The sequence below is a fragment of the Cydia strobilella genome, chromosome 13, assembly GCF_947568885.1.
Source record: "Cydia strobilella chromosome 13, ilCydStro3.1, whole genome shotgun sequence".
In the NCBI taxonomy this organism is placed as follows: domain Eukaryota; kingdom Metazoa; phylum Arthropoda; class Insecta; order Lepidoptera; family Tortricidae; genus Cydia; species Cydia strobilella.
This window is the reverse complement of record NC_086053.1, coordinates 12,325,692-12,343,921: the sequence shown is the minus strand read 5'-3', so window position 1 is coordinate 12,343,921 and position 18,230 is coordinate 12,325,692. Positions and strand designations below refer to the sequence as shown.

Here is an 18,230-nt window from a genome sequence, read left to right as displayed (position 1 = left end):
CATATCCTGTCTCTACTCTATCGCACTTTATTTATTCCAAATACTCCTGAATACCTTAAAAAACGGTTTAGTTTTCTTTTGTCTGTTAGGTGTTCTCAGAATCGCCTTCTTGCTGCCCCTCGGTCATCTAGTAAGTTCTACAACAAATCCTTCACTTTCCAGTCTGTAAGATTGTGGAATGCTTTGCCCATTGATATAAGACGTGCTCAATCCCTACCCATTTTTAAAAAACTTCTAAAAGAACACTATTTAAAATCTCTTTCTTAGTCTTGGTCCTTTCACTTACACATATATATTTTTCTTTTTGTTCACGCTACCTAGTCGTTATTCTTCTCTTGCTTGAATTCTCATTATGTATTTTATGTATTTTGTGTAGGTTTATGTAGTGTATTATTGTTGCTTAAATAATATATGTAGTTTATGTAGTTTATTTTTCATTGTTTGTTATTTATACTTAGGTATTTGATTTGTAAACTTTACACCTTTGTTATTTTGCACTGCCCATTAACTTATTTCTAGCCACTGAATCGCTATCTGAAGGTTGTCTGGAAGAGATCGCTTTTTAGCGATAAGTCCGCCTGTTGTTACCTACTCACTTATGTCCTGTCATTGTTTGTAACATGTATTTTTCTTTGTAGTGCACAATAAAGTATTTTATTATTATTATATTATTATTATATTATACTTGGACAGAACATACGCATTGCTACAGTAGATTTGTAGCCAAATTAGCCCACCATAAATACCACCATACAAATTTACGGTGGGGAATAAAAAAAAATTTAAGTAAGTATTTATTTAGTAATGGGATACTGTAACAAGGACAAAACAATAATAACGCTTTCTCTGCTACTCCTACTGAAAGAGACATAGGACTATCCCGTTCTGACAGTTACCCCACCACTCATGCCTAATCCAGTTTTATACTATTTCAAACGTTTCCAACTATAGATCCATGATAATCACTACGTTCTCGAATTATTGATAATTTAGGCATTTAAAAACTTGTGTCAAATAGCTTTTGAGAGAATCCACCGAAGTATCCGAACGAAAATGTCAAAGTTTTGACATATTTTTTTGAGGTTATATATATTTCAATCAGTCAAATAATAATTTCACTTATTTTGCGCTAAAATCAAATATCCGTAAACAAAGAATATGGATCACATTGTATATTTGGAGGCTTATGTCAATGAAAATGATTACACGAAGGGCGGCTTGTTAAAATTACCACTGGAGTCTTTAATAACTTACTGTGTGTACAAATTTTGCTGTCCTGAAAATATCGCATTAACATTTGTGTACGTGCCGTGTGATCCAGAAAAAGAAGAGATTACTGTAAACGTGGAGGATGTAAAATTTACCCAGGATGTTATATGGCAAGTCTCGTCTTGTGTTTATCCAGTTTTGATTAATGGAGACACAGTTATAACGGGCCTGTGCGCGGTGGCTCGGCATATGAGCCTACACCGAACCCTGCCGCCGAGTCCTCACGAACACGAAGATGGCATCCTCGGCTTCCGTAGAAGCTGCCTTCAAGCTCCTAATGAAGTTTCAATATGGACAAAATTTTGCGAAGTTGATTTGGTGAAAACAACAAGAGAAATGCTTAAACTAAACTCTCTTCAAGAAGTCCCTGTTAATTTGGTGAGGTTTGAAAATCATTTACGTAAGCCAATCAGAGTTCACAACGTTTTTAAATTAGCAAGAGAAATTAAGAAGAAGGAGTTCTTTAAATCTAAACCAAATGACCAACATGAAGAAAAAGAAGAAAGCGAAAATGTTAAGAAAGAAAGAGTAGCTAAAGCTAGGAAATGGAAATCATCATTAAGCAAAGAGATTACAATTGATAGCTCTGTAAAAATACACGAATTGGATATTAGTCATCAGTTTGCTGAAGGCCCATTCCTGACTCTAGCTGACATAGTCCTCATGCCAATGTACTACATCATTGTGAATGCTGTCGGGAAAAAATTCCAATCTATACTAACATTGTCAAGCAAATGGTTCAAAAATGTAGAGCTAGTTCCAGAACTGGAAATTGTTTTCAATGTTCTAAATGGCCTGGAGAAAAAGCGGTTAACTATTGAAGAAGTAATCATACCATCAGCGGAAGACGTCAGTTTATATAAGAGAGACCCCAAAAGACATAACCCAAGAAAGAGAATGTTTACCAAACCCGAGGATATAGAAAATGCTCTGAGCTCCCTGGTAGCCACAATGAATATAGATGTTGATGATAAGGACTTCAAGAATAGAATAGAATGGAACACAGTACCTGATGGGGCAAACCCTAGTGCTGGCCACTTGCCTGATGAAAGAATGGCAAGGAAAGCAGAACAGCTTGAAAATCTTGCTTTAGCAGTTCAAAGTATAGCTAAAGAAGGAGAATTGATAGTTGACTTCTGTAGTGGAAGTGGTCATCTAGGAATTCTTATTGCTCATTTGCTGCCCCATTGTACTGTTATATTATTAGAAAACAAGGAACAGTCACTTTTAAGAGCTAGAAAACGGGTACATGATATGGGATTAAAAAATGTGTACTTCTTTCAGTGCAATCTAGATTTTTTCATAGGAAAGTTTGACATAGGAGTTGGCTTGCATGCCTGTGGCATTGCAAGTGATTTGATTCTGGACAAATGTTTGAAATGTAATGCAAAGTTTGTTCTCTGCCCTTGTTGTTATGGGTCTTTGCATGCTACAGATAGATTAGTTTATCCTAGAAGTAAAGTGTTCAGTAGTGTTACTGTTGATCAGTACCTGACTATAGGGCATGCAGCAGACCAAACACACAAGGAGTGTCCTCTCACTGTCAGAGGAGACTGGTGCATGGCTATCATTGACTCCGACCGTCTCCGATTAGCTGAAGAATATGGCTACAAGGTTACACTGTCGAGACTCAAACCACTATCTTGTACCCCTAAAAATAATTTACTAATAGGTGTGTCAGCTTAAAATAAAATTCGAAATCAATGAAAAAATTATATTGCATTTCATTTATATCTCTATAAAAAAACTTCACAAAATATTTTTGTATTTAACATACAAAATAATCAAATTATAACAACATCTTCAAATGTTTCTGTCAACTGCTTCTGCACCTAACTCACAGGTAATCATAACTTACATACCCATTGATAAGCATTTATAACATCACCATTATTGTCTAATGTCTGGTAATGACGTAAGTCATCTCTAAAAGAAAAAAAAAATGATTAGTTTTGCATAATCTGTGTTATTGCCTAACCAGTTGGCAGAGACCTCAATAACAATTCCTACTTTTACTTTATAAAAGTATACAGATATCATTTATTACTATAATATAACAGCATATTACTTTAACATAACTAAGTAAGCAGCATTGGAATCTAGGGCCCACAAAGTCTTCATTCTACAAAACTGGTGGCTTTAGTAACAACAACAACCCTATTGTTGTAATTAGAGATTGTGCAGTAGTCAACCCTGAGTTGCTTTTAAGAATACATCCTTATGGCACAGACTTTATTCAGACTTTGAATGACTCGATAGGGTTAGCTACAGCACAAATTGGGCCCCTACATCTAGCTTGCAACATTAGTGGCGGGCGTATACGATAGCGGTACGGCACGGGATGTAGACCTGTATGGAGTCTCGGCGGTTGCCCCAGCCCATGCCTTGCGTCACGTGGGAGCTGCCGATTTCGATGCGTCCGTGACCGCCGTACTGCTTGCCATCTGAGCATAGGACCACCTAAAGACAGATAAAAAACTTGTGAGAAATGCTTATTGAAAATGGTTTTCCTAAAGTGCGTGTTCTTCCGAAGGTCAAAAGTTGGGGACATGACAACGTAAGGTTTCGCCAACTTAACCGACCCAAATAAACAGGTCACTGTAAGAAATTCCAACTTCTTACAGGGGCTTGTTTATTTGAGTCGGCTCTCCCGCTTTTCGCCAGGTTGGTCTGTAGGTACCGGGTACACAGACAGTTTAGAGTTTGCTTTTAACTATCGGTAGCCATTTGAGTGGGGAGCTACCTGAAGCCTGTTGTAGCTTGTTGCGTCGAAAATAATCACGATATTTACCTTGTAATCTCCCTCTTCGTTAACTCCGATACGGTAGTCGGTGAAGCTCTGGTGCGTGTGGAAATTGAATACGAAGAGAACCCCGGCGCGCTCAAATGCAATGACCTTGTCTCCATCATGCTTGCACGACACATAGGCCTGAAAGATGAAAATCAGAATTATATAACTACTAGCTGTTGCCCGCCGCAACTTCGTATGCGTGGATTTGTATGTTGGTGATTATATATTCGACGACCGGTCTGGCCTAGTGGGTAGTGACCCTGCCTGTGAAGCCGATGGTCCTGGGTTCGAATCCTGGTAAGGGCATTTATTTGTGTAATGAGCACAGATATTTGTTCCTGAGTCATGGGTGATTTGTATGTATTTAAGTATGTATAGAACATTATGCAGCAAAAGATTTGTCTGTCACAACCTACAAAGTTTCAAGCCCCTAAGAGCCGATACAGACTGCAATTTGTATGGAAACTGCCGGCGTGCAGTTCCCATGCAAGTCGCAGTCGGGTTGCAGTCTGTACCGGCCTTAACTGAAAAAAATAGTTCTCAATATAATCCCGCTCAACCCCCTTAGAAGAGTCCTTGAATTTCTCAAAATCGCTTCTTAGCTCTTGTACACATTATAAATGTAACTTGGTGTGCAAATTTCAACTTTCTAGCTTTTGTAGGTTAGCGTTGATGAGTCAGTCAATCAGTCAGGACACGTGCATTTATATAATTAATATATAGACTGTACTCGTTTCTCTGGAAGTGCATTTTATTGGTGACAAAAAGGTTTTCATATGATTGCCGTAGAGCCAACTAGCGCGTTATGTTACGACTTTTTGAAACTGAACCTTATTATTGAATAGTTATGGTCCAACTTACCGGGTCTGCCCTAAGCCAGCCGTATTTCTCCTCCAACAAGTTCATGTCCCTATCGAACTGGTTGAGGAACTTGTACTTGAGAACGTCGTCGTCCACCAGGTTCCACTGGCGACGCGCGTAGTGGTACGAGGAGTTGTTGCCCGCGCGCGGGAAGTCGAGCCACTCAGGGTGGCCGAATTCGTTGCCTGGGAATTTAATCAGTAAAGTGAAATTACAACAGCATATGAACTTTGTAAGATAGATCGTGAGGCAACCTTTTATTTATATTTGTAATATCGCAACTAGGTGCTTAAATTAAATTAACCTTCTCGACGCCGCCGACGAGCCGACGGCTCACATTGTTAATAAATACGCCATGAGCATTTTTTGACTACAACGTTGCATACAATGCTTTTTCTACGAGTAGGCGATATTAAATAAAAAAACAATTTCAAATGACATCCAGATTTTCACAGTAGGTACGTCAGACATGACCGACATATATTCGCCCAGGAAGTTGTAAAAATATCATTTCTGTTCATGACAGAAGCGAGTTCACAGTTCAACAATGTTAGGGCTCGCACGGACGGAGAGTTTACGTGCGCTACAGTGCGTGTGATTGGGACTGCCAAGAGATTATGAGTTCGAAGCCTCAGGGGAAATTTGGGCACAAAGGGGATAGCGATCTTAATAATTCGTGCAACTAGATCTGGACAGTCAGCATCGCCACGTAAGACGCTGCAGTTTTACGGAGGGGGATGAAGCAACGCGCCAAAAGTATCTGCCACCCTTGAATACTTTTACAAATAGGCACATACCTACTTATCTCTATATTAGGCGTTCTAAAGTATCTGTCACAGTCTAATTGTTCTACTTACATCTCTTTTCGTTAAGCTATTAGACAATGGTAGATACAGTAGAATCTGCATATAATGACATCGAAGGGAAGTGACAAACACGTCATACTAAGCGGATGACATATAAAACATATTTGATTAACTTCTTATTTTTTAACCGACTTCAATTTCATAGAGGGAGGAGGTTCTGTATTCGGTTGTGGCTATTTTATTTTTTTTTGTTAATTTTTCCTATCTGAAATTCCTTTGTGAGAGATGAGTTTTATTAACCTTGTACCAATTATCAACTGGTTAGCGAGAATCAAAACTAAAACAACATACACGCCACGCACGGACCAAACGTCCTCGCAGGGAATGACGTTGGGACGGCCACGAAAACTAGCGAATGTGTCAGTATAACCGGACATAATTTCATGAAAATAGGATTTATAGGTCATCTTAACCGACTGTCACAAAGAATTTTATATGAAAACCAAACTTCGCTCAGTAATAACATCATAGCAAAGTGGATTACCTATTTTATAAATCCCTATACCTTTAGTTATACTTTTGTATGTAATTTTAGTTTTAAGTTTATCACGAATAAAACATTTGATTGATTGATTGATATAATAAGATAGAGCGGTACTGTCAAAGTAAATTTTGTAACCACTGTAAATTCACTGCCATCTATCGACATACTTTAAAACTAAAAATGAAGATTTATAAAAATACGTTAAAATGTATTTAAATATGAAAATGATTTTTTTTATTTGCATTATTTTTTTTTATATGATTTTGACCCATGTTCTTTAACGGATATGCGGTAAAATTATAAATAACAAACGAAACCGTCAACGCCCTCTATACGAGAGTAGGCCAAAGCTAGTGGCGTCATCTGATCGAGAATCAAATTTTCGTGATTTTCGAGGCACGTTTTTTCCTTAGACTGTATCCATCTATTACGGAGTTACATCTATCTTTGGTCATAGTAAGCGGTTAGTCAGTATAAGCGGAGCCACTGTACTTTTGGCGCATAGTATGATACGCTACTTTTGATGACTATACAGTGTACACGTCAATCCGTAGGAATAGAGATGTAGAATCAATCTTACATACCTATGAAGTTGAGGTAGGCTTCTCCGCCCAGCGCGTGAGTGATCAGTCTGATCATACAGTGGAGCGCCAGGCCTCGCTCGATGATGGGCGAGGGGTCGCTGAGTGTGCTCATGTTCCAGTACATGGCCGCGTCCATCAGCCAGAATGCGATCGTTTTGTCTCCTACTAACGCCTGAAACAGATCAATAAAATAAAAGCAACAATTATCACAGAATAACCTGGAAGATCAGCGCTGGACAAAAGGCCAGCACCAATCTTAACGAAATACCTTCTCTTTGTTTGGCATTTAAGTGTATGTTTTTTTTGTCAATTAAGTTGCGTTGTTTTATCACAGTTCCTATGGCTACCTCGTGTCCCCATCGTCAGATCAGATCAGCTCGATGGTACCATAATACCTATTGCATTGTCACCCGAGTTACATATGTAGGTATGCAAATTTTCAGATTCATTGGAAGTTGGGAAGTGGGTCGAATTTAACTTGCAAGATTTGACCCTAACAAACATACATACGTACATACATATTACATAGGTATATTGCAAGTTAATAAAAAGCTTTTATAAAAGGTAGGTATAGGTAAAGTCAGGTGGGGTACGAGAAACACCGGGGCAAGGGAAACACTTGTATGGAATTTTTATACTGTTTCTCTTGCCCCAAGCAAAATTAAGTATGTTTTACCTACCCTTTTTACAAAAAGGTATGTATGTTCCATTTTTCGTCTTGAAAGTCTTCGAGCAACTCGATGTTGTGACCATCTCGAAGACGTAATCGCCAGTAAGTTATTACTCCGTAGATGTTGCTGGATCTGTTTTTTTAGCCGCTTAAATACACATAGATTGCAAAAACCTACGGTGGCAGCATGGTTGGATTTTATCCCTATCACATACTCTTACATACTTGTTAGAACGTGACAGGCATGGTGACAGGCAATAAAAATGAGACCGTGCTACCGCCTCTGGTCGTGACTCACACAGTCATACTGACTTACTCCACTATTGACATCGGTAGATCTGTTTTTTTAACGGCGTGAACCACAAAGTACCTAAAAGACAGTATTAACAAACCTGGTCGTGACTCTCAGCGTAGGCGACAGTTCCCTCCATCCACCGTCGATTAGTGAGAGTGTGAACAATATGCTCCATCTTCCAATCATCGTCTCGTTCATCCTTCAGCATTTTGATCCACATGTCGGGGATGGCCATGCCGAGGCGGTAGTCGAAGCCCGTGCCGCCCTCGCGGACCGGCCGCCCGGACGCCGGCATGCCGGATACGTCCTGGGAAAGGTGAAACATTACGTCCTGGCCACGACACTGTGCGACTAGCCGAAACTAAGGCGAAAACCATAGGTGGGACTGAAAGGTCCGATCGCTGTGTCTCCAACCTCTAACCTATGGTCGTCGCCTTAGCCGAAGCTTTATTACACTTTTAAAAACTAAATATAGATCGTGTCATCCACGAAGACGCGTGCCTAGACTTGTATTGTCATGTTATTAAAGGTTAGATTTGACAAATCCGGGCGTCATCGTGGATGACACGAACTAAACACAAGTATGGGTTACACCTACTTACCATGTTTCAACAGTATAGTTCTTATAGTTGCAGAGAAAAGTGGCTGTGACATACGGACGGACGGACGGATGGACAGACAGACAGACAGACATGACGAATCTATAAGGGTTCCGTTTTTTGCCATTTGGCTACGGAACCCTAAAAAGACTACAGGTAGGTACAAAAATTGCCCGATAACGGAGAAAAATACCTTTACGATATAATTATATCGTAAACCAAGAACCAAGAGAATCAAAACTGTCACTGTTGTGAATCACTACGTGGCTGCGTTCGGTAACTTCGGTATATCTCACCCCAGCGATGGTGATGTCCCGCTTGTCCACAGGTATGCTAGAGGAGCGCCTCGGTGTCCACGTTGAGGCAGTATACTCCCTGTATCCTGTTATTTCTCTGTGTGTGTGTGTGTGTGTGTTAGTATCACCTCAGCAATGGTGATGGCGCGCTTGTCCAGGCTGTGCACCAGCTCGTTGGCCAGCATGAGGTAGACGAGCGCCTCGGTGTCCACATTGAGGCCGAAGTACTCGTCGTAGTGGCCCGAGAAGCCCTGTGCGCCGCGGCTGTGGTACAGCATGGAGGTTACGCCGTCGAACCTGGACAGAAAAAACACGTGTTGGTACTACTCCTCACATTTTTTTCCGTGATCATATTTCCAGCGGACATAATTTTGAGACCGCTAATTGTTTTTCTCAGCGAAGTACATTCGTACATTGACCCGTCTGTTCCTATCACTAACGCACGCGCGTAAATATACTTATTGCTGTCCCGCCCGTTATGCCGACGGTCAATGCCACTGTGCGACACCAATATGATTATGCGCGTGAAATAGAGATCAATAATAATATAATTTAATTAATTTATCATTACATTAGTCACATTATAGTACATAATAGTACAACGTGAAGGAGCAATCCTTTGCGTCATATGTTTTTAATTAATTGCTTAATTCAGCTTTACCTGAATCCATCAAATTGGTATTCCTCTTGGTACCACCGCAGATTTGACAGCAGGAACCTCAGCACCTCAGTTCTGTAACATAAATGAACACATTAAAATTTAGCTTCTTAATTAAGGCATGTGTTCTTAAATTTCCAAATTAGTTAAAGAAAGAAGTCTCCTTGGCAATTCAAAGGGGCAACGCTGCCGTGATTTAACCGTGAGAAACAGCATTACGTTATTTAATTGTTCTACTAATTGTCCACTTGAACTATGTTTACATTGTAATTGAGCTCGTAATATCACTCGGTGACTGACCATACGCGCGATACCGTATATGGCAGGATCGCCATGTAAGGTTCGGAGTTGAGTAGGAACGAGTGTTCAGGTTAAATGGCGCTTTATTACTGCCTGAATACATGAGTAAATGGTCCTTATATATCCTATGAGCTACGTACATAACTATATCTAGTATACACTTCACAGTTTCATGGGGACGGTTGGGACGGTTACGGTCCGGGGTGGCACCTTAACCTAGTTTAATTTATAGCCTGTTGCGGATTATATAATTTGTTAGTTAGGTTACGAAGCCTGTAGCTGATTTGCTTTTGTGTCCACTTGACGAAGCCTGCGTTGCTGAACTTGCTAATCAGTTGATCGGATGGACTTGTTTCTACTTATACATATTTTATTTTTCTTAACTGAATAAATTTACATAGGTATATTATATAGATAAAGGTAATCATATGTTACAGAAACAACAATAGGGTTCTTCAGGAAGCAGGTATTTAGGGTTCTCAAAGGTAGGCAACGCATAAGTGGCCTCTGATGTTGCTTATGTCCATGGGCGGCGATGACTGCTTCCCATCAGGCGGCTCGTCTGCTCGTTTGCTTCCTATTACATAAAAAAAAACAAGGATGGATGGATGATATATGTTGTAGTAATTTATAAGGTTTCACTTACTCGGAATAGTTGAACAGCCTGCTGTCCCACAAAGAATGTGTCCCTTTCGGTCCGTCGTGGAAGAAGCACGCATTCGTGCCGTCAAACTCGTTCAGTCCATCCAGGGTGTTCTTGGAGGCATGGGAGTGTACCACGTCCAATAGCACGTATAGACCCATCTCGTGCGCGCGGTCGATGAGTTGCTTGAGCTCGCAAGGGGTGCCGTAGCGGCTGGAATTAAATTAACATAGATTAGAAAAAAACTCAACGCATTGAAAAGGATAAACCGATTTTGATAAAACATGTATAAGAACCACCGCTAGAAAAACTGCTATAAAATAAAATAAAACACATCCAAATCAATACACCCGTTCAAGAGCTACACAGACACACGTATAGCAATTAAACTTATAAATCGCTTTTTTTTCGTTGGTGGTTAAAAAAAGGAAGGCATTCAATGGTGGGGGAAAATAATAGGTACCTATGGTAAACGCCCTAGTACTCGAAGTACTCGACATTGTAGTATGGGACAGGATCCAAACTAAACAGCTGTTGGCGTATGACTGATTTATGAAATCTCATGCATATCTGGAAGTACCTACATTATGTTAATAAGCATACGCACTACATACATGCTAATTCCCAATAGATGGCACCCTACTGTCACCTCTATTGACTTAAAGATGAATAATACCACGAATTATACCGTCAAGTGGGATAACTGGGGACAAATGAGATAACTGTAGACAATGTTTTTTTTGACTCAGTGACTTATGTTCTAATCTAGTTGATGATAATTAAATCCTGATTCAAAGATTGTAAAAAGTACACCGCTGTCAACCACGTTCATATAATTGGGGAATATTTCCTTTGTCTAATGTTATCCCACCTGTCCCCATCACCGGACACATTGCTTAAAAGATAAGAAAGTAGGTAGGTAGTAAGAGAAATGCAAATCAAGGAGTTATCTCACTTTTGTGCCTAACGTGGCTGTACTATTTACATCCACGGAAATCTTTACTGATTCGCGTTTTCAATTTCCAATATGAATCTTCTTGTCTAGGTAATTAGGTAGATATTTGCACCGATAATTTTCGATAAACCAGAGTTATTATGGTACCTGCTCGCAGCAAAGAAACTCGTGACTTGGTATCCGAAAGATGCGTAATAGGCGTGCTCCATGATAGCCATCAGCTGGATGGCGTTGTAGCCTGAAAAAAAACGCGACATTAGAAAATTTAACAAACCTGAATGTCTGCTGGAAAGAAAGGGCTATCGCTAGGTATCGCGGATCTCTGCAGTAGTTGGATGACGTTTGCAGTAGGTACCCGAGGTACCTAACGTTTCACCTGGCAAAGCGGGCAAAATGCCAGGTCTGAGGGGGGCCCCAATATGACCGAGACTCCTTAAGCACTGGCCCTCCATTGCCCCATTCGAACAATTAGTCACAGAGTACAACTATAGTTACGCTAATGACGGTGACATTGTTGGATGTCAATAACAAGTTATAATATTTAATACATAGCGACACCGCCGACACCTAAACCTCCCCAACCTTCCACCTAAACCTGCTGTGTAAACCTCGTCTTCATCACATACAACAAACGTGATGCTTTACGAACGAAATATGCAATATTGCAGTTGATTATTAAGGGAATATTGAAGGTAAAAAATGTAGCAGAGGAAGAAAATTACCTTGGCTAAGCAATCTGTGCCAATGGTACAAGCAAGCACTCGGCCGATTTTTAGAGCTGCCGTGTCAAAGGTTAAAATTGCTATGATGATGTAGGCAAACTGTTATAGTAGAGGGTACCCGAAGAAGATAAAGTGTGCAGTTTTAGCTATATCTCACCTTGGTGCTTGATCCTCGGCAGCACGTTGTCCCTGAACTCGTTGTAGGTACCGACGCGGCCCTCCGGAGTGGCGATGCCCACATGACACTCGTAGATGCGCAGCGACCCTGGACGTTCCACTTTAGGGTGCTTGAATTGGTAGGGCTGAAACGAATTAACAGGTTTCGCCAATTATTCATTTAAGAGAGTTGCCAACCATGGAGATGATTTTTGTGTTGTACCTACATAGCGTAGGTAGCGTGAGAACATTGTTCATTCGGACAACAGGTTAACCAATAGGTAAGTAAATAAAGCGGTTGATAATAGTACCACGTCATGGGGGGGCAATAAACTTTCAGGAATCAATCAATAATGGGTGACCCGGGAGCGAGGTGCACCATTGGTCTAGCTCGTACATAGGTACAACTTTATTAAAAGTGAAAGCACTATGTTGACCGGATTGACCCCTGCTTAGATACTTAGTCGTAGCAATTTCATTTATTAATGAAAGTCTTTAAGACGCTATATCTAGACTCTCAGCAAATAGGTCCCAGCCTTGGCCTAAGTTCAAGTATTTATTATTCAGTAGATACCATTATGTAACGAAGCGTTATCATAAAATGATATAGGTAATACATGGCTAAGACATGAATCGCTTCATTCACTTCATTGTATAATTTATGTTGCACGATATACGTCAATAGCTATGACGTCAAAAGATGTACATAAGATGCAACATATACCGATAATATAGTATTAAGATTCGATTATTTTAGTCTCGGTCTGCCACAGCTATCTGGCTTTAGGTAATCCTCTCGTTGATAATACGATAACAGTTTATAATACAAACTCGTAAACAAGCCTATCAATGTGATAAGAGTTCGTAGTGCCTGCCTAATAACTGGACTGGATCTGGGTAGCAACTGCTCCCTGAAACTGAAAGTGACCCTTTTCTGTGGTTGATTGGTTTACAATTTACTCAAAATACGGATTGATATTCGAACTGTAGATATAATATACTTATTAGTAAAGACAGACGTGCTGCTACGCAGATCCTAATATCTCGTCGGGATAATACTAGCACCTAATAAAGCCATAAACTATTATGACTAATGACTCAATGAGATCATCTTAATGGGTTTGCGAATCACTCGGGTGATTAAGAATTAAGAATAGGGGATATCAGTGGACTATAGTGTAGATAACTGGCAGTGAACACACTTGAGGTCATCCATTAATTACATCACACGTTTAGGGGGAGGGCGGGGGTCAAGAAAATGTGACATGTTGTGACAAGGGGGAGGGGGGGAGTCACAAACTTTGTGACGTCACTAACTCATCAGTAACCGAACATTTGTTAAAATTATTTTATTTATTGTACAGTTAAATAACAACTTTTGGAACGATAGGTAATCGTTTTTATTCGTTTAATTTTCTTTCCTGATCAGTTTTGGGTTATAAAATGTTTTATATTTCTTTAGTCAAAAATATTTTGATACAATATTAATAATACTTAATTCGATTTGCCGATTTCGTTGAAAAAATGTGACGTCACACCGGGTTGCCAAATGTGACCAAGTGTGACAAGGAGGGGGTAGGGGGTAAAAAAACCTAGAATTTCGTGTGATGCAATTAATGGATGACCCCTATGCCACGCGACAACCACTTATCTTTATCAATTTTCAGTGACATTGGACAGCATGTCAAGGAGTTGAACTCTCCATTCTGATAGTTATAATCTATTACTCACCTGCTCTGGCCTATAGATAAAGTGCTGATACGTGAACCCCTCGTGCGGCTTGACGTAGGTGGCCCACGGCGACACGCGGTAAAGATGCTCGTTCACGATAAGCTGCACGCGGCTGCCGTGGCGCAGCGCGCACGAGCCGTCCGGGTTGGGTGAGATCTGGAGTTCCCATTTGCCGTACTCGAGCTTACGGAATGCATGGCTCGTTTTGTTCCAGTTGTCTGTTATTAAATATATACAATACAATACAATACTCTTTATTGCACACCTCACACAATACAGAATCAAATAAATGTGCCATTTTCAACCAAAAGGGTACTTATTGTCGCTTGTCAGTAAGGCGCTATTTCCATATAGCTTCAATTAGAAATCAACCTTATCGACAAGCGACAATGTGGTACCTTTTGGTTGAAAACGTCACAAATAAAGAAAAATTGGATAAAGGTAACAACAAATATAAGTAGTTCTAATAAAATTCGGAGAAGATATGTAATAGGGAATTAATTTAACCTTGAGCACAAAATAGATACCCAATAGTACTACGTCCAAGAGGAAGGTTGAGGCTTTATGGTGCGTTGGGTTAAGATTGAAAGGTTTTTGTATAAGGGGTAAGATAAAATGTCGCCCATAATGCTTCGGTATACGAACGGTTTTTTGTCTTACCCGCCCTCATCTCCTCAAAGGCCAAAAAACATTTAAATCTTACCCCAATAATTTAATACCTATTATTAGCATATTATTAGCTACCACTTCGCGGTAAAGTGTTACCTCAACGTTATGTAAGCTACAGATTATTTTTTATGATGTACCTATTGTCTGTTGGTGATCCCAAATAAATAAAATAAAATAAAAAGTTTGCGTTATTGTATAAATTGCGTTTGGCATCCATACTAATATTATAAATGCGAAAGTGTGTCTGTCTGCCTGTTACCCCTTCACGCTTAAACCGCTGAACCGATTTAGTTGAAATGGTATACAGATAATGAGTCCCGGAGAAGGATATGGGATACGTTTTATCCAAGAACTCACCCCTTAAGGGGGTGGAAAATTGTATGGGGAATGGGGAATCAATAACCGCGGAACCGATTTAGTTTAAACTTGGTATGGGGATAGTTTGAGCTGTGGGGAAGGATATAGAATAATTTTTATCCCCAAAATCATCCCTTAAGGGTGTAAAAATGGGCTAGAAATTTATAGAGTGGACCAATTTGGGGGTAAAAAAAGGTTGGATTTAGAAGCAGATTTGTTTAAAAATTAAGGTACCCAAATTACTAATTTCACGTAGACGAAGTCGCGGGCAAAAGCTAGTACTTAATAAAACCACGAAAGGAATTGTAAATAACGTGAAAGTTAATAGGTATTTTGTTGCATGCTCCTTTAAAACAACGCCTAATCAAAAGTTCATAGCAATGTCAGACATTTTTAACGTAGGTAAATATATATCTTACTGAATTCCCCCTGGAGATGCAAGGAATGCGCGCCGGGCGCCCACTCGCGCCATGTGACGGTGCCGTTGGGATGGTACTGCGGCCCGAAGTAATTGTAGCCCTTCGTGAAGCCCTCTATGCCCCCGTCCCATGACTCGATGCGGTCCCATAGGTCTTTAAAGCAGCCGTATCTGTAAAACAGACGGAATATCGCATAAAAATAGTGAGACACGTTGGGTCTAGGACCAGTAGGTAATGATAGGGGACGTAGACTAAAAGAAAGAGTTTAAAAGAATTTTTAGACTATATGCTCCATATTTATTAATTTTAGTGTACTTAATGACTTAACGTTAAAAAAAAAAAAACTTTTTATTTGCATAAAATATGGTACAAGGTGATATTGGAAAGGTTTTCCCGTACAGTGACATATTTTGCTGGTTAAGCATGCAAATGTTATCTTAAAGCTATAAGTCTTAATCTAATACATTGTTTACTTAAAACTATAATTTCTATTTAATATTACTATATTTGGAGGAACTCATTTAAAGAGTAAAACACCTGTTTTTTGAGCCAAGTATATAGTTGGGCTTTGAATGGATTTAGAGGCAGGGGTTTGATATTTTCAGGAAGGGCATTAAATATTTTCATACATAAATAATACCTATTTTTCATAAAAAGTTTCGGAACGAAGTCTAATACAAGTTTATTAGGATATCTTGAATTTCTATGGTAAACATCTATGGCCTTTTTAAAAAGATCTGGGTATTTTTTTACAAAAACTGCTGCCTCGTAAATGTACATGCATGGTAGTGTCAAAATTTCATGTTTTTCGAATAAGGGTTTACATGAATCCCGCGGACCAATCCCACACATTTTTTTTTTTTTTTTTCAATTTATTTAGGTAAACAAACAATCACTACAAGGGAAACTTAAATATAGTAGTTTTAACACTATTTACAGTATGTGTGACCAACACCGTTCACCATCACATACAAAAATTTTGATTATTCGGAGCTTATATACAACTGGAGCTTAAGGCTCCGGGAGACATTGATAAAAGAAAATATAAGTATTATTAATACATTATAAATTCATTGCCCTTATACATTTTTTTTGTGTTATAAATGCCCTGTTTATATCACTACAATTACCCCATAAAAGGAGGCCATACCTTAAATTTGATGCAATATACCCATGATATGCCATAAGGACTGTGTTCCAAGTAGAGATGCTACGTAGTATGTTAAGGTCGTAAATTTATTATTTTTGCATGCTGCATGATAGGTCATATACGTCTAGTCATAGAGTTATAGGTAATACTTATTATTTCTATGCCTATTCAGGCAGGATGTGCTGATCAAAAATTGTTTTATTACATCTTTATTGTACCGCATTCAAGAAATAAATAAATGATTATGATTACGATTTGAAAGAATTTGTAGGCCAATTTTAAATGATAATTATTACACTGGCCCAACTGTGGACAGCGTATTTAGCGTAGGTAATTATGTAGGCCCCTGGGGAGCAGGTTTAATTGGTTTAAATACGTCATACGACTGATACGTCTAAAAATACGCGAATTAATTGACGCTATTAAGTCTTATAAATAAATAACTTATTCAAATACTTAAGTAGCGGAACGTGTACCGTACCTACTTAAGGATGGTACCTATTCCATCTCTCCAATATCTTGGTCCAATCAGTCCAATGTGTATTTTGCTTATTGGGAGAATGAGACGCAATGACATTGGACAAATAAATTAGACAGGTGGAATACCACCCTAACGCACATAATTATATAATGTTATATCTAAAAGTACCTACTTGTCTTCTTTTCTGTATCCATAGTAATCTTAATTATTAGGTGTCATGTTTGTATTCCTATTAAGTGGTTTCTAGCGTCTAGCGCATAGTTTCATACCATACATTGCATTTTACATGAATGACCTTAACTTTGACATTGAAGATGATAGGCAAGGAAAGTCGATAAGCGCTTGAAGCGCTTCAATTATTTTTTGGCTGTTTAGTAATGTAAGCATATTTATGAAAAGAACTGTTAAATGCTAATTAAATTAAAAAAAAATAACAAATTAGTAAAAAAATACCACAAATATTGTATTATTAACAAAAATTAAATTACTTACAACCAGTAGATGTATTATCATCGCTGGCAAGCGTTAAAGCGCTTCACGGCGCTAACTTGTAACAAGTTCGTAAACACGACATAACCTCAAACATTACTCTTTTTCGTTTAAATAACAATATTTTCACTAGTACAGATACATTTTAACAACAATTTAGTAAAGTTAAAGCTTAGGAGACTTACCTGCGACGAATTTCACGCTCGTAGGGCTTCAAATAACCATCGCGTTCCAATAATTTCGGTAGATCGGGGACGGGCACGTCCATCGGATCCATAGCGGAAAAGTTACCACCCATTATATTTATGCGCGTAGATAGGTGTCGTAGAAAACGAGTTATATGTTGTATGCGCACGCGCCTCGCACGACCGAGCGAACTGATATGGCTGGTATAAATGATATTAAAAATACCTACTTAATACTGTGCTTAACTTCGTAATTTTAAGATAAACTTAGGTCACCGGTCACCCATTTATTTAAATTGACTTAAGTATTTATTTTAGTAATTGGGTAGGTAGAGATAAAAATACGTTTTAACTGTCTACCTAAGTCACCAGTGTTAATGAAAATGCGCCGAAAATTGCTCCAACAGTTTTATTTATGTTCTAGTCTTAGTACTGTATCTTGAGTTCAGATGGGTATCTAAAGGTTAATATCCAAGAATAGATTCCGATGGTTATCCGGAGTTGTGAATAATTTAAGGAAAAAAAATCTATCTTGTTTAAAAATTGAATGCATAAGTAATGCATCTCACCATTGTATTTAACAATGGCATAGCATCTTAA

General features: G+C 38.9%; 2 protein-coding genes across 2 annotated transcripts; one reads left to right on the top strand and one right to left on the bottom strand.

Moving 5' to 3' along the window:
• The first annotated feature begins 1,104 nt into the window (after positions 1-1,104).
• Positions 1,105-2,984, top strand: LOC134746723 (glutathione S-transferase C-terminal domain-containing protein homolog). The gene has a single exon (XM_063681243.1). It carries the CDS (start codon positions 1,159-1,161, stop codon positions 2,953-2,955), a length of 1,797 nt encoding a protein of 598 aa, XP_063537313.1. The 5' UTR covers positions 1,105-1,158; the 3' UTR covers positions 2,956-2,984.
• Positions 2,970-17,904, bottom strand: LOC134746722 (1,4-alpha-glucan-branching enzyme). Its single transcript, XM_063681242.1, has 13 exons — positions 17,631-17,904; positions 15,326-15,495; positions 13,881-14,098; positions 12,151-12,295; positions 11,419-11,509; positions 10,320-10,529; positions 9,377-9,448; positions 8,844-9,012; positions 7,918-8,127; positions 6,856-7,027; positions 4,922-5,106; positions 4,061-4,198; positions 2,970-3,729 (listed from the first exon to the last, which is right to left on the bottom strand). The coding sequence occupies exons 1-13, from the start codon at positions 17,741-17,743 to the stop codon at positions 3,574-3,576; spliced, it is 2,049 nt and encodes a 682-aa protein (XP_063537312.1). The 5' UTR covers positions 17,744-17,904; the 3' UTR covers positions 2,970-3,573.
• Positions 17,905-18,230: the final 326 nt, after the last annotated feature.